At 37.0% G+C, this 24526-nt stretch overlaps 1 protein-coding gene and 1 pseudogene across 2 annotated transcripts; one reads left to right on the top strand and one right to left on the bottom strand.

The window, feature by feature from the left end:
• Positions 1 to 3329: 3329 nt before the first annotated feature.
• LOC105038262 (beta-fructofuranosidase, insoluble isoenzyme 3) lies at positions 3330 to 7969 on the bottom strand. Of its 2 annotated transcripts, XM_073258360.1 has the most exons (6): positions 7571 to 7966; positions 5704 to 6557; positions 5358 to 5516; positions 4341 to 4579; positions 3896 to 3989; positions 3330 to 3732 (listed from the first exon to the last, which is right to left on the bottom strand). In XM_073258360.1, exons 1-6 carry the CDS (start codon positions 7767 to 7769, stop codon positions 3547 to 3549), a joined length of 1731 nt encoding a protein of 576 aa, XP_073114461.1. In that variant the 5' UTR covers positions 7770 to 7966; the 3' UTR covers positions 3330 to 3546. The 2 variants fall into 2 exon arrangements, with proteins under 2 accessions (XP_073114461.1, XP_073114469.1); XM_073258368.1 differs by lacking the exon at positions 3896 to 3989 and having other exon boundaries at positions 7571 to 7969.
• LOC140856448 (uncharacterized) lies at positions 7916 to 21690 on the top strand (annotated as a pseudogene).
• Positions 21691 to 24526: the final 2836 nt, after the last annotated feature.

Genomic DNA, 24526 nt, shown 5'->3' with positions numbered 1-24526 from the left:
TATTTTTAATATTTGAGTATTATACTTTATTTTCTCTCTAATTGATAAGCAGGTGTATCAATAATGATTACAAATTCACAGGCTCATTTATATTAAAAAATAAAAAAATAAATATAATTAATAAAAATATAATTTATATTTTTTACGATGGTATTTACCATCATAAATAATATATTAAAAATAATAAAAAAAAATTTTGCTATCACTATTTACGACGGTAAAGTGCTGTAAAGGAAAAAAATTTTTTGCTATCACTATTTGTGACGGCAAAGCGCTATAAGGAAAAAAAAAGTTTTTGCTATCACTATTTACAACGGTGGAGTGCTGTAATAAAAAAAATTTTACTATCACTATTTGTGACGGCTATAGTTGTCGCAAAAATAAAATACTTATTTAAGACGATAAAATATTGTAGGAAAAAATTATTTACAATGGTATCTTTCATCGTAAATAAATATCACAAATACATCTTATACGATGTCCTTTTGTGACGCAAGTAATTACGGTCGTAAAAAATTATTATAAAAAATTTTTACGACGGCATTTTTGGGTCGTGGAGTTTTTACTATGGCCGAAATGATGACGGTTAAAATACCATCGTAAAGCCATCGCAAATACTCTTTTATGATGATAAATAATTATTTATGATATCATCATAAAAAAAAAAAATTTATAGTGACCAAAAGAATTTTAGATTATAATTTTTTTTTCTCGATTGTAATTATAAATACCGAGCAAGTCGCAGCACACGATAGATTTGAATTTACTCTATACTGTTTCCTTCCAAAAAAAAAAAAGAGATCGATACTAACCGATTTAGCTGAATTGCAGATCAATCCAGTTCAAAGTTTTTTTAAAAAAAATATAATTTATTTTAAACCTCAAAGGTACCCGGATGCCGATCTGTTGGCCCCTTCTAGTTCCACTCAGTGCGGCTCACTTTGTATCGTCAGCAGTTTTGGTAGCCCTTACTTTTCCCAAGAAGAAGAAATAAAGGAGTGGTAACTATTATATAATAAACAGTTGATGGCTATCCTAAGTATGGCTTCTCTTCTTACTGGTGGCACCCCGGTGGGGAGTTTTAGTGCCGTTATCTGGTCCATCAGAGTATGGTGCCTTAACTTTGTTTCTAGCTCTTTCCATCAGAAGGCAAAGCTCTGCATAGTTGCTGTCAGAATGGTGCAGTGCCGTGAAAAGCTAAAACTCCCCATAGTTGCTATCAGGATGGTGCAGTGCCATGATGTGCCTGTCAGGTAAATGCGACTGTAAAAAAAAAAAAAGAAAAAACAGAGAGAGAGAGAGAGAGAGAGGTATAGGAGCCACCCACTACTGTAAACAGCTCCTATCTGGATGGCAAAAAACTGATTCAACTCCTTCGATAGGGTAGCTTCCTACTACCTCCCATCCACTTAAAAAAAAAAAAAACTTCTTGGAGAGGGTTGCTTGGTGCGTGTGATTATGCTCATGGTTGTCGACCTGATGCTTGTCGGGAACTTCTGCAAACTAAACTTCAATTTAATATGAGAAACTTATTGATTTCTGATTTCAAATCCAACAGCAAGATCATTTGCATCAACTGCATGTAGATGAAATAACTTCAAATCAAATCTTTAATCTATTCAATTCAAAACTAAGAGGAAGAAGAGGACGCCTCTGGACAGGGTTACACTAATAGCGAGCTTAACGACTCTTGGATAATGCAACCACGAAGGGTCAAAATTAGGGAGCTTTTCCCCTAAATCCTGATCAATTATCCCTCTCCTAGTATCACGGTTCCTCTTAGAAAGCACTGACAGAACGTCAAAGGATTCCTTGCAGAAGTGAAGGATGATCTCGCAATGATGTGTGTGATCCTGTGGAGATTGTCTTCAACTCCTTGAGTTCGTTTAAAAAGACTGCACCTCTGATGTGACCCCCAAAGCAGTTGTTTACGACTGGATCTCTAGTGTCATCAACATTAGGATGCCGCATTGTTTCAAGAAATGAGAAGCTGAGTGCACCATTTCTCACAGTGCAACTGGAATTTCTGGAATACTACGTCCACTGAATGGAAAGTTCAGCAATAGTGAAGTCTCCTCATCGATCGAGCTAAGGCCACGTTGGGACCCATTTGTCATGGTGATATCTTAAAAAAGTGGTTCACCTTTGGCTCGTTTGACGTCTTTGTGCTCCGAAAGTTACGCATGAGTGCATCTAGGAAAAAATCACGCTTTTCCTCTCTACTTATCTCTCCTTTTTAGAGTCTTCCTCGTGGATGATGGCAACAGCTTTGTGGTGATCCGTTCTTGGTTGTTTATTAAATAAATTGTTAGAAAAATTGAACAACTCTCTGCTCTAAGACTTGGTATTAAAAGGGAGATATGCAGTGCTTTTAAGAGATCACATCATCTAGTGCAATACGATTGTCCACTAACTAGTCTGCCGCTTTACCAGCCTTGATTTATTTTTTAATCTTTGGACGTTATCCCCTTAATTAGTTTTTGTTCTTGCAATTATAATAATCTTTTCGAAGAAAATTATAATAATATGCTGAAGCTCCTGTGGAGGACGAACATTCCTACCGTCACTCGGTTTTTTCTTGTGGGTGTCAGGGAGTGGTCCATGGGAGACACTGCCTCCAACTTCAGTTCCATCACCCACACAATTTTAGCTCCACAACCAACAAATTGTAAACCAGAAATAATGCAAGTCGGCCATCCTAGAACCACTCTCACTCGAACATGCTTAACTGTAGAGTTTTAATGGGATCTGGGGCATTATTGTTAAGATGATCGCACCTAGAAATAATGCAAGTCAAGAGATATAAAATCATATTAGTTATAATTGGCACTTCGCTCATCCCATGGATTTTTACATATATTAGAGGCGTTCAACATATGAAAATATTTTCACTTTTAAGATGCTCATTTTTTTTTCATTTTCGATCAATCTTTCCTAGGTTCCACACCATGCATTGAAGTTTCTCTTGCTTCATTGCCATCTCATATCATCCATGTGAGAATGGCGAGGTGTTCCTAAAAGTAAGAAGCTAATGTGGCTCTATATTATCTTGTTATGTGGGAAAGGAGCATTAAAGAGGAGCACCATATCGTTTCTCCTTCGTATAAAACTAAATTGGGTGTTTCAGATTCCCATTAGAGTATCATGTCCCTTCGCTACTGGAGCAAAGAAAAAGTTAGTAGTTGACGTTGACCCCGTTGCTGCTTCGTACTTTACGAAAAATAAAGTAGGCATGCACAGGGAACAAACCTTCTAGGTCCACATACTTGTTGGTCATACTCTCCCAGCGTTCAGTATGATATCATTTATTGAGAGTGGGGTCTCAAGAGTCTTGGTAAAACCAGTAAAAAAGGCAGGCATTTTACCATTGGAACTTTAAAATGATAACTGAGACTTTAAAACTAAAACTTCCAAACTAGGATCATTTCCTCAGTTTTACAAGCACCTTTCGATCTTTTGTTCTCATTTTCTAGCCACAAACATATTTCATTTAAGTGGTGTAGTTTATTACAAGACGGTAGAGCATGCAGTCCCATAAATATCCTTCTATGATCCATTCATGAGAGGCTTCCTAATCTCCCATGCTTTCAACTCTGAAACCTTTATGTTCTCTAACCCATTGTTGAAAACAAACAGATGAGCATCCGATCCAATTGCTAAAGTAGGATAAACTCTTGATGTAATGCATGTCTTGCCTCCAGCACCAAAGCTCTCGACCACTGAGTTATCAATCTTCATATGAACAGAAAACAAGAAAATTAAACATGAAAAAAGAAAAAAAAAAAAAAAAACAATAACACATGCTTAAATCCTTCCAAATTTCACTGAATTAGAAGAAATATAAAGGGAGAATATGATTAGAAAAGCTAAAGGAGATGAAGTTTGATAAACATACCAAACTCCTTAGAGAGATCTTCTTAGTCTTTGCTATGTTAATATCAACGAAGCCAGCAAAGGTTGGTTCGTAGACATTTGGCACTAGAGCAGACCTATATGTATAACATGGACTATTAGTAACATCAACTAACATAATATCAGCAATTACTTATACCATTTAGCACTGTGTTTTACACTGTTTTGATTGCACATCACAATCACAACAATCTTCTGACAATCTAATATTGTGGTTCATGTTAGCATGGCAATCCTGTTGAGACCAAATTGTGTACTCTGTTGAAAGTGTGATGGTTACAAAATATGCACCACTGATGATGATTATTTGTCATGAAAGTGGCAATGAGTGCTGATGCTCTCTTGGTTACCATTCCTTAGATGAGCTATGGGCAATATGTCTGTTAGGAAAAAAAGGTTGTGGATTGAGGAAGCGAAGGATAATAAACCTTGTGGGATCATGGCACATGAGGACTACATGCTTGTTCTGAGCTTTGAACACCCTGAAAAATACTGCAGTCTTCTCCTCCATCCTAGCAGAAGCCAAAACCAGGAGGCCAAAGGGCCCAACTCCACCCTTGACCTCTGCTTTCTTTATGCCACAGAGCTCTTGTGGGTTGGTCCAAGCAGGATTCCAGGCTTCAGCTTTTTCCAAGCTTGACACATCAAACATTACCTCCACGTCCGCCTAGTACGGAACAAAATCAACAACCTCATAAATACTGTCCCAAATTTGACAAGAAAGTAAAGAACACTGCAGAATATGGTGACTGATGGTAGATTGTTGGTAACTTCATAGCAAGTGTGAGTGTACTGCTGATATCAATATTTTTATCAAAAATAATTACTGTTTAAGAGGGGATGGCAAAGAGAAACAGACTCCTGGCTGTAGAAAAACATAATACATTGCCGAAGTAACAAAGGGGGCCAAAGCTAGTAGCAGGAGTTTTTTTTTTGAGTAAAAAGGAGGCTATTGTGTATTAGCCACAGTAGTCACCTTTCTTTATTAAGGTAAAGAAAGCCAGTGATATGCACAAAAAGGGGGATATAAGCTTATTTACGGAACATGAAAAATACAAAATTAGGGAGACAGAATATTTCAACAGGGAGTTCCTTCCAACTAGATGGAATCTCGTGACAGCACCAGAAAGCCAAAAATTTCAGCTCAGTTTAATATCTCCTTCATACCAATTCAGAAGTAGAAGAGAAGACACCGAAGCAGTCCAAGGAAGTGTCCTAGTCACAGGACAAGCTGCCGGAGTGTGTAGATAACTTAAAAAACATGATTAAAAAAGAAGCTTAATCTTATAGGAAAAATCAACAAATTAATGAAGTTGCAACAAAGTACAACAAGAACTTGGTGAACGATAGATGACAGTGAATAAAGCGTGGAATGGTAGGCAAAATGTAACATTGAACACACAGACTCTAAACACAGTGTAGTTCTAAGTGAAACAGACACTAACCTGTGAAGTTTGTATTCCTTTTACTTCAAAATAATGTCCAGTTTTCACTTCCTTGTCATGGATATAAACTTTATTTTTCCTGAGACTTTCAAGCTCCTCGATTGGCCATTGCACGACTTGTCGGTGGTTGCTATCAAGCCAAAGAACCCTGGGAATTGCCTAACAACAATAACAACACCACAAAAAAACAAACAAAAAAAAGCAGCAATTCAATAACAAAATCTCTTGGAATTAATACGAATTAAAAAGAAAAGAAAAGAAAAGAAAAACAACATTCATGTCATCAACTACTTTTATATAACAAATGAGGCTGATAAAAATCATGCAAAGAAAAATTAGTACTCACCTGAATCCCGGACCAACCTTTAGTAGTTTCATTTGCAGCTCTATCTGACTCATTCGACCATCCCCACAGAATCCTACGCTGTTTCGCCGGATCGTAGAACGTCTTGGAGGCATAAAAATTTCCATAATCAAGCCTCAAACCTGTGCTATCGTCAGGCGATGTAACGTCGGGCACATACTTATCATGATCATGATGATACTTTCCCACCGTATAATACTCAAACCTTGTAGCATCCAAACTGACCTTCAAGACATGCTTCAACCCTTCCCCATAGGCCGAGGTGTCCAAGCCTTTCTTTCCCTCCAATGCCACTGGGAAGAAGTCAGGACACTCCCACATACCAGTGTCCTTGGAACTATGCAGTGGGTGTTTGGCCTTGATCCAGTGCACAAAATCCCTGCTTCTATACAAGTACGCCATTCCCCGTCTTGCTCGCCTGCTGCCAATGGTAATTCTCCAATGTTTGTCAGGCCCCAACCAGGCCGTCGTCGGGTCCCGAATTGCACTGGCATTGACACCGACCGGAAAGATGATCGGATTGTAGTCCGGCTTGATCCATTCCCGGAGGTAAGGATCGGATAAATTCTTCGGGAATGCTATGTTTTGGAGCTGATTTCCAGCTCTGTCAACGCCTGTGTACAAGATGACTGGGCTGTCACCGGGGAGAATTGTCGCCGATCCCGACCATGTTCCATTGATGTCAAATGGCTTTGATGGATAGATCGCCGGCTCCAGCGCTTTCCAATTGATCATGTCTACTGAGACAGAGTGTGCCCACACAATGTTGCCCCACACGGCGCCCTTGGGATTGTATTGATAGAAGAAGTGGTATACTCCATTGTAATACATTGGTCCTGCATCAGCTTGCAGTAATTAGTGTCCATCAATTTTGGTTTACGCATGAATCATCATATGTGATTGGTCATCCATCATAATTAAAAATCAACTTATCTAATAAAGGACTGGTCTGTTGCCTCCCTATTTTTCAAAAATAAATAAATAAATAATAAATAAACGACTGGTGAGCAGGTAACATACCATTTGGATCTGCTTGTCACGTTCATTGCATGCATCGACCAGCACAAAATGGACACGAGAAAAAACAGAAAATGTTAGCATCCGACTTCCAGAATGGAAAAAGAGTCTAAACTATTTGACGGGTATTATATTGTATACATGGGTGGAAGTTTATTCAGTGAAAAGGTTGGAATTGAGTATTGAAGAAACCAGCATTCTCACAGAATGCTCATCTTTCTGGGGTATATTATCATGCCATGGTGGTAATGATAGCCCTTGGAGGGGCAGTGTGAAGTAGGCAGAAGCTCAGAAGAAAATGTCTAAAATAATAATAATAATGTCACGATTGATAAAATTATCACTATATATATATATATATATATATATATAAAATTCAATAAGAAGTCTAGTCGCCAAAATCCAGTGTTATTGGACCCTCCAATGTGAAATCGGAACATCGAAACCCAAGAAGATCTGATGGGCCGCAGGAGTTTGACCACCTTTAAGAGGCGGCGGGAATAACGTGGACAACTGGATATGGATCGTCTCCCCCTAGGAAGGACAGAACGGCCGCGTCCAAGAAGCCATGGAAAAGATAGAAAACAACTAAAGAGCAGGACCCAAGGAGAACCAGAAGAACAGTAAAGAATAAGAGATAAGATGGAAATTTTTAACCGGAACAAATGACTAAATTAGCAATCGATAGTTTTAATCTATATGATGATATTGAGAGATAAGTGTGTGTGTGAGAGAGAGGGAGGAAAACAGGAGGAGAAAAAGGTGGTAGGTTTCATCAAAAAAAGAAAAAAGTTAGAATATAATGTTGGAAAGAGGGAGGGAGAAGTGTTACCGTTCATCCAGTTTCTGGGTGGCTGGAAGTGATAACCAGTCCTCCACAAAGGGTTAACAAAGGGGACTTGCAGGTTCTGGAGGTGCGGGTACACCACATGAGAAGCATCCACCACTCCAATATTCCTCTCCGTGAAGCACCAGTTCAAGAGAACCACCAGGAGCATCGCAGTCCATACTCTACTTGTTAGAGTCCCCATTTTTGAGTTCCAAAGGTCGCACAGCGATAGTAGAAGAGTAAGATCAAAGAAGGGTTAGTTTTGGAACGGAAAGATGGAGAAAGAATATGATCTCCGGGGGGGGTATATATAGAGAAGGATGGAGTGGGAGAGAGAAGAATGATATAATGGAGGTAAGCGATGGGAAGGAGCGAAATGAGAGAGAATGGTCTGCAGGGGTATATACAGATAAGGAGGGGTGGTCTCGAGTTAATCATAAAAGAAAATATATTCTAACTTCGTAAAATTACAATTTTTAAACTTTAATAAATTGCTCATGGTTTCTTTGAAATTTGATATATTCAATTAAAGTCATGGTAAATATTAAGCTTTACATCATTAGTAGAGAAAAATAAAATACCTTGATCTGGAGATTTTTTGAGTAATGAAGGAAATGATGAGTTGCATCTAAAGATTGATGCACAAGTTGGCTCAAGATAATAACAGAAAATATAATGTCTGGCTATGTAATAATATAAATAAGTTCTTTGACAAAAGATGGTAAGAAGAAGGATTAGGAAGAAGTTAATATTGTTAAGTTTGATATTTTGTTCAATTGAATGATCTATTATTCTGACTCCTATAAAATTATAATCTTGAAGGAGATCAAACATATTTTTTATATTGATTGAGATAAATGCAATGTTTGGGTTATGCCACCTGAATTCTTAAAAAATATTTGAGATTATCAAGATCCAAAAGCATTGATGAAGGAAACTTTTGATGCATTAGATAGCCTGATTATCATTACTGGGGATGATAAAATCATCAATGTACATACGTGAAAATAATGATAGATACATTGCCATGCTAAAGACAGAATAAGGAATGATCAACTTAGAATTAAGTAAAATTTATATCCATAAGAGCAGCGTTAAATTTAGCAAACCAATTCAGATAAGCTTGTTTTATTCCATAAATAGAATTGTGAAGATGACAAAAAGATTGTGTCTTACCAAGGATATATAGAAGAAAAAGACATGTATACTTTCTCATTAAAATTATCATGCAAAAATACATTATAAACATCAAGTTGATAAAATAACCAATTCTTAATAGCAGTTATGATAAGACTGGCACAATAACTATCGTGGTAACTAAAGCAAAGGTCTCATAGTAATCTATACATTTTGCTTGAGTATAGTCTTTGGCTACTAAAGAAGATTTTATCGTTCAATACTACCATCAAATTATGCTTGATTTTTAAAAAAGACCTATTTATATGCGATAGGTTTTTTATGAGAAGGCAAAAGAACCAAGGACCATACATTATTGTCTTCCAAAACTTTAATCTCTGGATCCATTGTCTATATATCTCCACTCAGAAAATTTTATAGTTTGGTAAAAGATTTTAGGTTCAACAATAGAAGTTAAGAAGCTAAGAAAGGAATGATGGGATAAAAAAATGATTATAAGATAAAAAATTTGCAAGCAAAAATAAATTATAATAATGATGCGAGAAGCAGATTGAATCTAAGCATAAGAATAATAATAGTTTTGTAAAAAAAATAAAAAGCCAATGAACCCTTTGTGAATGGTGCAAAGATGGCACAGTTGAAGTTTGATGGTAGAGATATGTTATACTGAGAAGTAAATTAATGTACTTGGAGTGTTGTGTCGGTGGATAAGTAAATTAACAGAGCATAGTGTTTGAGATGTGTCGGTGGATAAGCAAGATCTTGACCAAAAATAGATGAAGAAAGTACAGTGATAGATGTGTTAATAGAAGTAGACTCTATCTTAAAAGATAAAATATTTTAAAAAAAAATTTATTAATATAAATTTTGTTGAAATAAAATTAAAAAAATTTATAATTTTTTTAAGTAAAAAAATTTTCGACAAAAATACCAAGTGGAGCGCCAATAACAAATTTATATTGGATATTTGGATTGTGCTGATTGCATAAACTACAAAAAAAATTTTAAATGGTAATAGAAAGGTACCTTTTAAATAATAATTTATGAGGAGTTTTGTCTCGAAGCATCCCAGTGGATGTTTGATTAACAAGATAATAGTGAAACTGCAATCATTCGAAAAACTTAATAGTAAATTTTTAAGAAAATTTAAGAGATGTCAGTATTTTTCATTTTACTGCACTAGTTTGTTGAGGAGTTCAAACAAAACCGCGGATCACACTGAGTTAGTTTAAAAAGTTGACAATCATTATTAAAAACTTCAAAATCATTACTAAAAAAAGGTTTGACACCACAAAAGTGATTTTGTTGATTTGATCGATTGATAGAGGATGAATTGATGGCTGTCATGGCCAATTGATCATGATTAGATGTGGAAGTATGCAAGGAGCATTGGCATTTCTCTTGAAGAAGAAGACAATAAGGCTTGGATACATATGGACAGAGAGGGTCCATGAAAAGTATTTGGCGCCGAACTATACTGTAGAAATCATTCAAGTCCATCAAAAATTGAATGATTTCGAATTTCTTTGATATTCATAATATCAACTAAAAATTTTTTCTAACATTTTCTAATACATTTTTTTAGCATGTATTTGATAATTCAAAATATTCAAATCCCTTCGTAAAAGTGGCTAAACAATATTAACTATCATTTTATTTAATCAACTATAACTGAAAATAAACGATTGCTTTTTACCATATATCAATTATATAATGAAGGACTTATTTAAGCCTATTTTTTTGTTAGATTTTATTTCACGAGATATATCTGTACATTGGTACATTAAAGCTATGTAATTCACGCAATTACTATCTATAGTAATTAGATAGTAATTACTATCTATATGGATCAAAATGGTTTCTTCTGAGTTTAGCTCATATCCTTATACTCCACGTGTCAACTGCTGAGTGTCCATACTCGATCTCCAACAATTTTAACCCACGTATAAGCCACGGAGATGGTGCACTTAGGATCACTACCACTCAAGCACCGGTCTACCATGGGATTACATTTTCTATTCTATGTTATTTTTATATTCCTTCATCAACTTCGGATCACGTATACATGATATCTTCTTTTTCCCTTGGTACGTAGAACTTTCAACGTCTCATTGTCTTACTGCTCGCATGAGATCGTGGGTGAAAGGATAATAATAACAACAATAATGATTACCACATCTCTTACACTAGTGCATGCTGAACAAAATTGGCACCGAGCATGGTGCCACCAATAAGAACGTCGTCCATTAGTTCGTCTAATAGTCAGAAGAGACATAATTACTATCACTATAATGGTGGATGGCATGAACTTTTTATTATCCTTTCGTGTTAGTGCACGCTTGAGGCTAGAGTGCTGAATTGCCACAAGGTATGGAGATTCCATCTTTCATGTGAAAGAAGCATTCACCTTCTTCCGCACCGATCCACCATTGGATTGCATAGTAGTTCCTTTGAATCTATGCAGGTGGATGAATGAAGCAATTTGGATTAATTGTTTTACGATACGTGTATGGTGCAATGCACTAGTTGATGCTACGAAAGATACAACCCAAGCCCCACTGCAAGACCCTACCAGTCCAATTGATATTAGCTCAAGGTCATGATAACATGCAAACACGTATTGCACAGCTAGCTAACCCCACTAAAATACAAAACCAATAGTTTTAAAGGCGTTCAGATGGATGAGCGAACTAATTTGAGATAACCTAAATAATTTGTCCTCCTTAAAACTACATGATGACTGTGCGTCCATGGTAGAGATATTATGACATAAGGTGGCACCCTAAACAGATGCCTCATGATTTAGGTGTCATCTTAGGATCGTGCATGTTTTAGACAATTGTAGTGCTTTTTAGGTTTGAGAGTGTATTCTTATCGACACCACTGGATATTCATATTCGGCCAACAGCAAGATATATGACATACGAATTAGTTTTTAAATCTTAATTTATATCTTGGTCAATTTCTTATAACTCAGGTTTTGATGATGACTCTGACTCCATTCGGGTTGTATTATTAGCTAATATCTCTAATGTTGGCAATCTTTTTCAGTCTTTCGGCAAATGTATACCAGGCATGCGTGTGTGCATGTATAATAATGCATTTCTAGGAGCGTACCTCCGTGCATGCACTTGTGCATACATTCTCCCATGCACGTGGATGTTTGTGGCTAAAAAATAATCATATTATAAAAAAATAAAAATAAAAAATTTAATTTAAAATTTTATAAATTTAAAATATAAATATTTTTCAACAGACTAACGATTTAAATTTATTTAAATCTAATTATAAATATTATAAATTTATTTTAAAATTATACTATATTTTTTTTCTAGTTCACATGAATCATAAGTCGCTTTGAATATTATTTTAAAATATTATTTAAATTTTTAAATTTTATATAAATATTTAAAAAAAATTTAATAAATAATTGATATAAAATTAAATATATTTCTGTACAAATCCTGACATATAAAACTAACAGTATTAATAATAAAACGTGAGTATGCCCCCCGCCATTCCAGCTGTACTTGGCATGCGATAAGCTGACAATCTTCTGTGCAGGTCCATCCATGTGAGGTTTTTCATGGTCCGCTTTAATTCCCAAGGCCAACGAGGCGTCTGCTGTGAGAATTGGATCACATAAATGCATTGACGATCCTCTGTTACCTGGAAATTACCAATGCCACAAATTATCTTTGATGAAACAATGCCATATAAATTAAGTGTGGGGTTGCTCGAGTAGCCTTGAAATTTTTGTTCAGGGCTAACTTAATTTGTCAAAAATATCTTTAAAAATTGGCATGCATTCCATGAAGCATCAAAGGAGGCAATCAAATCCTTTTTAGAAATCATTATTGTTCATCTCATGGTGGGATGACAGAAATTTAATAAACCTCCTTTGAAGAGCAACAACATAAAAATAGGGATTACGAGGGGAGGTTGCTTTTATAATAGCTTAATAAGCTTGTGAGAATTATCCTTTGTATTTGTCTTAATTCAAAAAATATATTGACTTGGAGTACTTGAGAAACTTTGTACCCCTTGTTATGCTGTCACTTTGTTACATCAACCCATTCTCCCGGTTCTCAGATATGCTAAGTGATCGCAGAAGCACGTCTCAAGCATGACGCAACAACAAAAATCAATGTGGATACACCAATTTTTTTTAAAAAAGGAAGCCTCTGCAATGGAACTGTTGGTCTATGGGCATTTAATTCTCGTAATTCCTTATCCTGAGCACTTAAGCTGTGCCTCTGTGCATGCACCTGTCTCCATGTGTACATCTATGTGCATGGGTCCATATGCTTGCTTGGGCATCCACGTGCGTAATAACCCAGGGAAAAAAAAAAAAAAAAAGAGAAATAGAACAAACGAGGGCTCCGAAGGAGTCCTTCTCCTCTTTGAAGTTCGATCGATAGAGAGTCCTAAGTCCGTTCAAACTCCGACAGCCCTAGGATCTGGATCGATAAATCTTTCCCCCCATCCTCCTCAATGCATCGCCTAACTCCCCAATCAAATTGTCAGTGAAACCCGTAAGATCTTCATTGGATTTTCGTCGACGTGCTTCAACGATTCACTGTCGATTTCTCATCGAAGATGAGGTAAAAACCTCTTCTTCTCCTTGTTCTTTTCTTTCCCAAACCCCTTGAAGCTTTTGATGGCCGGACCGTCAGATTTCATAAGGGATCGGATATCCCCTGTTTTTATTTCTTTCTTTCCTCTCCATCGGACTGGCTGCCATCGCCGGATGACCTTGGTCGCTGAGGATTCGAGGCTGTTGGACAGTCCGCCACCATGAGAGATCACCACTCATTGGGCCACTGCTAGGGAGGTAGCGGGCCTCATGTCTTTCCCCTTCTCCTGTTTCAAAGAACAAGAAAAAAAAAAAAAGAAAGAAGATGTGAGCAGAACCAAAGGAAAAAAAAAGAAAAAGGAAAGAAAAAGAAAAGAAAAAAAATTTCTCTTCTCTCTCTCCTCTCTCTATCTTTTCCCTACAAGTTTCTCTCTCTACTTTTTCTCTAAAATTTTCTCTCTCTAGATTTTTTTCTTCATGATTTTCTCTCTCTAAAAATCTCATGGACCAATGAAAGATCCAGGTACTTAGACAGACCCAGATCTCGGTTGATCCTAGGAGGGGTCTTGGAATTATGATATTGGGGCCGTTTATTATAATTTTCCACCATCCGTAAATTAATTTTTATGTTGATCTTAATTATGTAAAGGTGCAATTATCTATATAAGATATCGAGTAAAAATATCTTGATGTCGAGTTTGTAGATCGAAGGATTGACCAATAGCTGTACTTGAAGTTGAGACCAGTAGAGATAAGAATCTATGTACATGATCATTATTATATATATATTATTTTTACTGCTGAATTTGTATCGTTGATTTTGCATAGATGGATTTATGTTGATGGATTTATCATGTTCGAGATATTATGGTTTCTTGTACGATTTTTGGTATAAATATATTATGTATTGATTGTGTATGAGTATCAGTGATTAATGGTATGATTATATGAATATGATATATTTATCTTGATCATACTACAAATCGAAATTGATTAATAAAATCAACATATTATAATTTGATGAAAAAGATATAGTTTGGACTAGCCTCATCACGTGAAATAGTCTCCATGGACTTATATATGAAAATTTGATCCGATAAAGATCAAGAGATAGCCGGTCAGAAGCTTATGTCTGGAATAGCCCCCACGGACTTATGCATAAGAATGTGATTCAAAAAAGATCATGAAGAATATGATCCGAGAAAGATCATAAAAACTTGATTCGAGAAAGATCATAAAAAGTTGATCCAAGGAAGATCATGGAAAATCAATCTGAATAAAAGATTGTCGCATGGTATTGGTTAGTCTAAAGCTGAAAAATTAAGGTTATCAAACAGAAATTATAGAAAGGAGAAAATCGATATTAAGACCAGATGGACTTATGTTAAAATAAAAGACCTTACCTGATGGCATATGATGGTCTATTCCTTGATTATGTGTTCAATGCATGTTTATGCCAGTATTTGAGTTATTTCAAATATGTGTTATGAGATCTTATGATTTCATCTTGATATGCTTATTGATATATTTTCAATATATTTATGATTCTAGCGTAGATGTATAGTGATTCTTATTGAGCTAGAAAAGCTCATATCCCTATGTTATTTTTTTCAAAGACTCCAAAAGCTCAGTTCAGATGGGCTATGTCACGGCCCAGCCCATCGGACTCTTGGGCCTGGTAAATCGTGTAGAGCCCAACAAGAAGCCCGATAGGGGGGGAGAAAGACTCCTAACTGGAGTCCTCTTCCTCTCCAGCTTCGGCAAAATCGGATCGATAGAGTTCGATTAGGGGGGGAATCACCTTTATAAAATCTCCTTCCCTCCTCTAAGGCTAAACACGACGAGCACCAGATTTCTCCTCTTATTTTTCTCAAATTTTTTCGTTGAAGCCATGGATGTCCTCATCATGTTTGCCTCAAATTCTCGTCGAAGATCTCATTGGAGTTTAAGGTAAGCCCCAGCCCTCCTTTCTTTCGTCCTTCCCCTCCTTTCCATGGCTGCGTGCACCCTCGCCAGCCTTCGGGATCGCGAGAAAATTCATAAAAAGGGTGAACCCTGTTTTGCTCTATTTCGATCGGATCCTTTCCACCTCTTTTTCGGCCACCGACGCCGCCATTTGCGGTGTCTCACCCCTAGGATAGGACCTCATTTCTCTATCCTCCTTCCTCGAGAGGTTTTGGCCGCCGGCGACTGGCCAATGATTGAAAAATGAGAGAGAAAGGGGCAGTACCCTATTTTTTTGATTGTTCTTGATTTTTCGTTGGCCGAACCTCACCGCCGGCCTTCCTTACTTTATCGCCGTTGACCAGATGCTGCTGCCCCTTGCCGGAGCCGAGCCACCGAGCCTCCCTCTGGTCCTCCTCTGTTCGGCCAAAGAAGAGGAAGAAAGAAGAAAACAGGAAAAGAAAGAAGAAAAAAAAATAAAATTAAATTAAAAAAAGAAAAAGAAAAAAAAAGAAAAAAAAATTAAAAAAAAGAGAAATTTTTTTTCTCTCCTCTCTCTTCCTCTTTTCCTCTCTCCTCTCTCTACTTTCTCTCTCCAATTTTTCTCTCCATCTTCTCTCTCTAGATTCTCTCTCTTCATGGATTTTATCTCTCTAGGATCTTTTTTCTCCCCCTCTGATTGCATCACGGATCCTAGGATAAATTTGAGATAAAAATAAGATGACCTGAGATCGCTTCGAAATTCGTACAGTAGATTGGATTCCGGTCTGATTCATATTCGAAATTGATAACATCAATTATGCTTAATTCATATTAAGTCATCTTGATAAGATCTCTGATGATCTCGATCATGATTGTCTCATTTGGAGAGTATGAAGATTCTCTCTCCACTTTCTCTCTCTATTTTCTCTCTCTAAAATTTTTTCTCTCTCTTCATGGATTTTCTCTCTCTAAAAATCTTGTGGATCAATGGAGGGTCCAAATACTCAGACAAATCTTAATTTTGGATAATCCTAGGAGAAGTCCTGGATTTGTGTTATTAGGATCGATTATCGATAATTTCTTCATATATGATTTTTATATTTGATCAGGATCATGAAGAGATACGATTGTTTGCATAAGATGTCGAGTGAAATATCTTATTTTCAAAATTCATAAATCAAAGAAGAATATTGATTTTTATGCTTGGATCAGTCACCAGTAAAGGTAAGAATCCCTATACATGATCACCATTATATATATGCTATTTTACTGTTGGTCTTGCATCATTAGTTTTGCATCGTCGGATTTGAGATTGATGAATTTATTATATCTGAGATACTGTTATTTGATTTTGAGCATGAGTATATTATGTTAATATATATGTATCAGAGATTGATAGCATAATTATATGGATATGACATATCTAAATTGATCATAATGTAAACTGGAATTGATTCGATGAAATCAACACATAATGATTAAATGAAAAAGAGAGATATGGTATGAACTAGCATTGTCACGTGGAACAGCCTACCAAGAGCTTATTCCTGAGACAGCTCCTACTGGCTTATAAGTGGATCAGCCTGCCATGAGCTCATGCCTGGAACAGCCCGCCAGGAGCTTATGCCTGAGACAGTCTCTCACGGGCTTTCGTACATAGGACAGCCAGCCAGGAGCTCATCTTGGGACAGCCTTGAAAGACTTTTAAATAAAAATTGATTTGAATGATGACTGAGGTATAGACTTGATTAGTCCAAAGCTAAAAAAAAAAAATTAAAGATCATATGATAATCAAAAGAGAAATGAAAGACAAGACATGAAACAATTGTTAAACAAAAGTATTTCACCCATTAATATATGATGATGCATCTCTTTTGATCAGACAGATAATTTATAGATGTTTGAATTATTCTGAATATTGAACATAGAATTTTATGTTTTATTGCTTATTCTTATTTTCAGATTATATTATTATATCGGTGTGATATGAAAATTTTTTGGTGCAGACACCAGAGCCATCAAAAATTGACAACATGATTTAAGTTCGATTTGGATCGAAGAAGCCTCATTAAATTGATTCTACTTCAGTTATTTATTTTCAGTCAATAAATTTTAATGCATTAGGCTTTGGGTCCATAGGGCCATACTTGGATTTGTCCACGTCACCTTTGGAGCCACCACTCTCAACATGCCAAGAGAAGAAATATGCATGCCAGTATGTGCCGTGCTCATGCCAAGTTGTGTCAAGCATCAAGCACCCACATGGAGTTCCATTTCTTCCTTAGAATTCCTTAAGAGTTCTTGGCTACTTACTTATTTTGTTGAAGGCTGATTTCTTTCCTATGATAGATTATAATGCTTTACTTTTTTGTGGAGGATTGATTTCTCCCTTGTAAAGATAAGAGATTCCTAAATAAACAGTACCCTTAGAGTCCTATATAAATCCTTATACTTTCATAAAAAAAATAATGAATGATTTTACAAACTTCACAAATACTTGTGTCAATCGCCCCAAGAGGGAGAGGGTGTGAGATCCAAAATCGCCCCACAAGGGGAGGGTGTGAGGCCCACTTTCTATCCTATTTCTTCTACTTAAGATTCAGTGTTCCTGTGACTCTAATCGACTCCACCATCTATCCACGCAAGCCTATTCCGTCAAGAGAAGATCTGTCTCCTCCAAAATTTTCATCTGTCGTGCTGAGAGAAGGAGTGATTTCTTATTCTACAGATCATATGCTGTCAAGGACCTTCGTTCCTTAACAGTTGATCTTTGATTTTTTTAATCCGATGTTGGTAAAGACCTAGTTCTTTATCGATGGATCTGTTTGGTTAAAAGATTAAGAGCCCTAATCAGAGTAGTTTCTTAACTACCACGATCCGGATTCTTATCATCTTCTTGAATTTTCTCACGGGTTTAATGTTTTATTTTCTCTTGTTCCATTCTTATTTCTTTTTTGTATTTACTCGTGAGCATGTTTAATTTCTGCTATCTGTTTATGAAATTTTCTATTGCTAATTGTTTACTGATCTCTCGAATGGCATTCGTCCGTATCATTTAGATTGATCTCACTTTAGTCTCGTATCAATCAATCATGCCTCCTAAGCAGAGTATAGGCAACTATACTGTCTGTCCTGGGAATAATGAGCCTCTGACCGGACGTGATTTGTTGTTGATGAACAGAAGAGAGCTTGATTATTAAGATTGATTTTTTTTTTAGGATTATCCCACATCAATTTGGTATCAGAGCCAGATTGATTAGGGCTTTAGTTTAAATTCAGCAATTTAAATTTTTGCAAGTTAAATTTTCGCACTCTAAATTTTCATACTTTACTTTCAAGCATTTTAATTTTTATTGCACCTTATTTTTGCATCTTAGAGTTGCATGACCACTAGATCAGGTACCTGGTACCAACATCCTACTTTCCCACCCAACACCAATATGGATCCCAATATAGCAGCCATCATTAATGCTCTGACTGAAAAGTTTGATGACATGAAAAATTTTATGAAAGCCATGGATGAGAGAATAGTGGTATTAGAAGAAGTTAGGCAGAAACAACCTGAACCTGAGTCTCTCCGACTACCTATAGGACAAAGAGGTAGGAATCTAGAACTTGATCGACCTATAGGGGCACGTCCACACCATAACCAGTTCGATCAAGATGAGCATATTCTTAGGAATATGAAAGTCGAAGCTCCAAGTTTTGATGGTTGTCTAGATCCGAGAGAATACCTAGATTGGGAATCAGGTATGGACTACTATTTTGGATGGTACAAAATATCTGAAGCAAGGAGAGTTAGGTTTGCTAGGATGAAATTGGTGAGGCAAGCCCGACTTTATTGGAAAAGTGTTGAGCGTCTTCTCAATCAGAGAAGACAAGATCCGATAGAAACCTGGGATGAGATGAAAGAAAAACTCAGAGAGAAGTACCTCCCCACCTCTTACCAACAAAGACTTTTAGATCAATGGCAGAGGCTTACTCAAGAGAATAGATTAGTCACCAAGTATATCATGAGATTTGATAAATACCTCATGAGATATGGAGTAGCCGAAAATAGAGTTGTTACCTTATCTAGATTTAGAGCTGGATTATGAGAGGATATTCAGCGTGAGCTCTTTCTACGAGAGATAACCACGTTGGAACAAGCTTATCAACATGCCTTAGATTTTGAAAGATTTTCTAAATATTCGACTCCCCGTCGTCCTGAACCCAATCGAGTAATCCCTTCTGGATCGAGACCTAATATTAATCAAACTCTTAGTAACGGACCTCCACTTACAAATCCTATTGGGAGAAAAGAAGATAAAGAAAAAGGAGTTATAGGAGAGTTATCAAAAAAAAAAAGTTCTCGATCTCATTGCTTCAAGTGCCATGGTTACGGTCACTTTGCTGCACAATGTCCCAACCGATCATTATTCGTAGAAGAATTAGAAGGAGAAACCTTAGAAAATATTGAGGAGAAAGTTTATGAAGCTGATCCAGATTTAGCCGAGCAATTTGAGAGTACTGAGGACATCCTAGGTTATGCCACACCTAAGTCAGACCTTAGGCTTGGAGTCGTTAGGTATGTCCTAGCCCAAACTAAGGAAAGTGAAGACAGGTGTAGGACCTCTATTTTCCATACCTTCATAAAATTTGGTGATAAAATTTGTAAGGTGATCATTGATAGCGGTAGCTGTATCAACGCCATCTCCACCGATACGGTTAAGCGATTAGGATTAACTCCTGTAGATCATCCCAATCCATACCGTGTATCTTGGATTGATTCCTCCTCTATTCCCATCAAATTTAGATGCCGTATGCCCATCCAGCTTCATTTCTATCAGGATCATGTGTGGTGCAATGTCTTACCCATGAAAGTCGGAAGTATCATATTAGGTCAGCCTTGGCTATTCGATAATGATGTTACGATTTATGGCCGTACCAACTCTTGTAGCTTTACTCATCAGGATAAGAAGATCACGATTAATCCTTCTCCACCTAAGGCTACTGATAGAAAGATAGGCGATGGACCAAAAGAAAATCTTAAGAAGAAAAGCCTCAATCTGATAGGTGCTAAAGAATTAGAGACGATCATGAGTGAAGGATCACCAGTTTGGATGCTTGTTGCTAGAGAAGTTCATGAGGATTCTAAGGTGGATTATCCTAAGGAAGTAGCTAGCCTTCTTACTGAGTTTCATGATGTCTTTCCTGAGGATCTTCCAGATTACTTACCGCCTATGAGAAACATTCAATATGCCATTGATTTAGTTCTTGGATCTACCCTACCCAACTTGCCCCACTATAGGTTGAACCCTAATGAGCATGCCGAGCTACAAAGACAAGTTGGAGAGCTGATAAAAAAAGGATTTGTGAGGGAGAGTTTGAGTCCTTACGCGGTTTCTACACTACTGACTCCAAAGAAAGATGGTACATGGAGGATGTACATAGATAGCCGTGCCATTAACAAGATCATCATTAAGTACCGCTTTCCCATCCCTAGGTTAGATGACATGTTAGATATGATGGCCGGATCCACTATCTTTTCTAAGATCGATCTTAAGAGTGGTTACCATCAAGTAAGGATTAGACCGGGAGATGAGTGGAAAACTGCTTTCAAGATAAAAAATGGTTTATATGAGTGGATGGTGATGCCATTTAGATTATCTAATGCCTCTAGTACCTTCATGAGGTTGATGACCCAAGTACTACGACCATTTATAGGAGTATTTGTAGTCGTATATTTTGATGACATTTTGATCTATAGTCAAACTAGGGAAGACCATTTAGATCACCTCCAAAGAGTGTGTCAAGTTCTTAAAACAGAAAGGTTGTATGCTAATCCTAAGAAGTGCACTTTTATGACAGACCATATCATCTTTTTAGATTTTGTTGTTACCCCCAATGGTGTATCTGCTGATCCTGAAAAGATTAGAGCAATAGTTGAGTGGCCGGTGCCCAAGAGTGTACATGACGTACAGAGTTTTCATGGATTAGCAACCTTTAATCGTAGGTTCATAAAAGGGTTTAGCACCATAGTCGCTCCCATCACTGACTGCATTAGAAAGAAAAATTTTGAATGGACTAGGGCAGCCAATAGAGCCTTTCTAGACATTAAGGACAAGATGACTCATGCCCCAATCTTATGTCTCTCTGATTTTTCTAAGATTTTTGAAGTAGCGTGCGATTTATCAGGAGTTGGGATTGGTGGTGTCCTTAGTCAAGAAGGTCATCCGGTAGCATACTTTAGCGAGAAACTTAACGATTCTAAACTCAAGTATTCTATCTATGATAAGGAGTTTTATGCGGTAATTCAAGCTTTAAGATATTGGAGGCATTACCTACTACCGCAAGAATTTATTTTGTACTCTGACCATGAGGCCCTTAGATTCCTGAATTCTCAAAAAAAATTGAATCATAGACACGGTAGGTGGGTCGAGTTTTTGCAAGCCTATACTTTTATTTTGAAACACCGTGCAGATGTAGAGAATCGTACTGCTGATGCCTTGAGTCGTCGTCATACTTTACTGTCCACCGTTAGTATAGAAGTTGTTGGTTTTGATAAGGTTAAAGAAAATTATGAGGAGTGTCCAGATTTTGGAGACATACTTATCGCTTTACGTAAGGGGCTATCTAGAGAATGTAGTGAATATTTTCTTCAGGATGGTTACCTATTTAGAGAAACTAGGCTGTATATCCTCCGTACATCTTTAAAAGATTTTTTAGTTTGGGAATTACATGCTGGAGGATTAGCTGGACACTTTGGTAGGAATAAAACTATAGAGTTGGTAGAAGTCCAGTTCTTTTGGCCAAGCTTAAAAAGAGATGTCGTCCGAATTGTGGCCCAATGTAGAACATGTGCCGTGGCCAAGCAGAAAAAATAAAACACCAGCTTATATACACCCTTACCTATACCAGACTGTCCTTGGCAAGATGTTAGTATGGATTTTGTTTTGGGATTATCTAGGACAGCTAGGAAGCATGATTCTATTCTAGTGGTTGTAGATAGATTTTCAAAAATGTCTCATTTCTTGCCCTGTTGCCAAACGTCTGATGCGTCGAAAGTTGCAAGGATATACTTTGATGAGATTGTTAGACTACATGAATTGCCTAAAACCATTATTTCTGACAGGGATGTTAGATTTATGAGCTACTTTTGAAAAATCCTATGACACATTTTAGGCACAAAACTAAAGTTTTCTTTTGCCTATCATCCGCAAACAGACGGTCAGACCGAAGTGATTAATAGGAGTCTTGGAAATCTTTTGTGTTGCTTGATTGGGGAACATATGGGTAACTGAGATCTTTTGCTGTTCCGAGCCAAATTTGCATATAATAGCTCTGTTAATAGGTCCATTGGCATGAATCCTTTTGAAGTAGTTCATGGATATCAACCTAGAAAACCAATAGACCTCATCCCACTACCCATGCATGCTAAGATTTTCGAATCTGCAGAGTCATTTGCACAGCATGTCAAGAGTCTGCATAAAGAGATCAATAAAAAAATTAGTATGAGTAATAAAGTTTATAAACAGAATGCAGATTCTCATCGACGTGTTCAAGAGTTTGCAGAGGGAGACTATGTGATGGTTCGATTGAGGCCTAAACGGTTTCTCCTCGGAACCGTGAAGAAGTTACATGCCCGAGGAGTAGGTCTGTTTAAGATCATAAAGAAAATCGGATCAAATGCGTATGTTGTGGACCTACCTTCTGATTTTGGAATTAGCTCTACTTTTAATATTACAGATCTTGTTGCCTATAAAAAACCAACTTGGATACCTAGTGAGCCATTTGAGCCTGAACCAACCTTTGAGAGTGAACCTATCCCTGAGTGTCCACCAGCCAAAATATCAGCAAAACACAATCAGATTGAGAGAATTTTGGATGAGCAGATTCTTTCCACCTGGAGTCGAGGCTATCAGCGGTATCTGATCAGATGGTGAGATCGACCGGAGTCTGAAGATACCTGGATCACTCGAGAAGAGCTGCAATGCATTGATCCCGATCTACTTGAGCGTCACCAGAGCGGAATCGACCCACACTCGACAGGGTCGAGTTTTTTCCACCCCGGGAGAATTGGTGCAGACACCAGAGCCATCAAAAATCGGCAACATGATTTAAGTTTGATTTGGATCGAAGAAGCCTCATTAAATTGATTCTACTTCAGTTATTTATTTTCAGTCAATAAATTTTAATGCATTTGGCTTTGGGTCCATAGGGCCATACTTGGATTTGTCCACGTCACCTTTGGAGCCACCACTCTCCACATGCCAAGAGAAGAAATATGCATGCCAGCATGTGCCGTGCTCATGCCAAGTTGTGTCAAGCATCAAGCACCCACATGGAGTTCCATTTCTTCCTTAGAATTTTTTAAGAGTTCTTGACTACTTACTTATTTTGTTGAAGGCTGATTTCTTTCCTATGATAGATTATAATGCTTTACTTTTTTGTGGAGGATTGATTTCTCCCTTGTAAAGATAAGAGATTCCTAAACAAACAGGACCCTTAGAGTCCTATATAAATCCTTGTATCTTTTATGAAAAAAAATAATGAATGATTTTACAAACTCCACAAATACTTGTGTCAATCGCTCCGAGAGGGAGAGGATGTGAGACCCAAAATTGCCCCACAAGGGGAGAGTGTGAGGCCCACTTTCTATCCTATTCCTTCTACTTAAGATTCAGTATTCCTGCGACTCTGATCGACTCCACCATCTACCTACGCAAGCCTATTTCGTCAAGAGAAGATCTGTCTCCTCCAGAATTTTCATCTGTCGTGCTGAGAGAAGGAGTGATTTCTTATTCTACAGATCATATGCTGTCAAAAACTTTCGTTCCTTAACAGTTAATCTTTGATTTTTTTAATCCGATGTTGGTAAAGACCTAGTTCTTTATTGATGGATCTGTTTGCTTAAAAGATTAAGAGCCCTAATCAAAGTAGTTTCTTAACTACCACGATCTGGATTCTTATCATCTTCTTGGATTTTCTCATGGGTTTAATGTTTTATTTTCTCTCGTTTCATTCTTATTTCTTTTTTTGTATTTACTCGTGAGCATGTTTAATTTCTGCTATCTGTTTATGAAATTTTCTATTGCTAATTGTTTACTGATCTCTCGAATGGCATTCGTCTGTATCATTTAGATTGATCTCACTTTAGTCTCGTATCAATCAATCATGCCTCCTGAGCAGAGTATAGACAACTATACTGTCTGTCTTGGGAATAATGAGCCCCTGGCCGGACGTGATTTGTTGTTGATGAACAGAAGAGAGCTTGATTATTAGGATTGATTTTCTTTTTAGGATTGTCCCGCATCATTTTTACTGGACTGTAAAGCTCA

This window comes from Elaeis guineensis, chromosome 1 (assembly GCF_000442705.2).
Source record: "Elaeis guineensis isolate ETL-2024a chromosome 1, EG11, whole genome shotgun sequence".
Taxonomy (NCBI): domain Eukaryota; kingdom Viridiplantae; phylum Streptophyta; class Magnoliopsida; order Arecales; family Arecaceae; genus Elaeis; species Elaeis guineensis.
This window is presented reverse-complemented; position numbering and strand designations above follow the sequence as displayed.

Excerpts from the sequence above, each read along its gene's own strand:
- LOC105038262 (XM_073258360.1), bottom strand. The coding sequence starts at position 7,769 with ATGGGGACTCTAACAAGTAGAGTATGGACTGCGATGCTCCTGGTGGTT. Across the intron at positions 4,580-5,357 it reads AAGGAATACAAACTTCACAG|GCGGACGTGGAGGTAATGTT; the intron begins GTTAGTGTCTGT and ends GTTCCGTACTAG. Across the intron at positions 3,733-3,895 it reads AGATCTCTCTAAGGAGTTTG|ATTGATAACTCAGTGGTCGA; the intron begins GTATGTTTATCA and ends GTTCATATGAAG.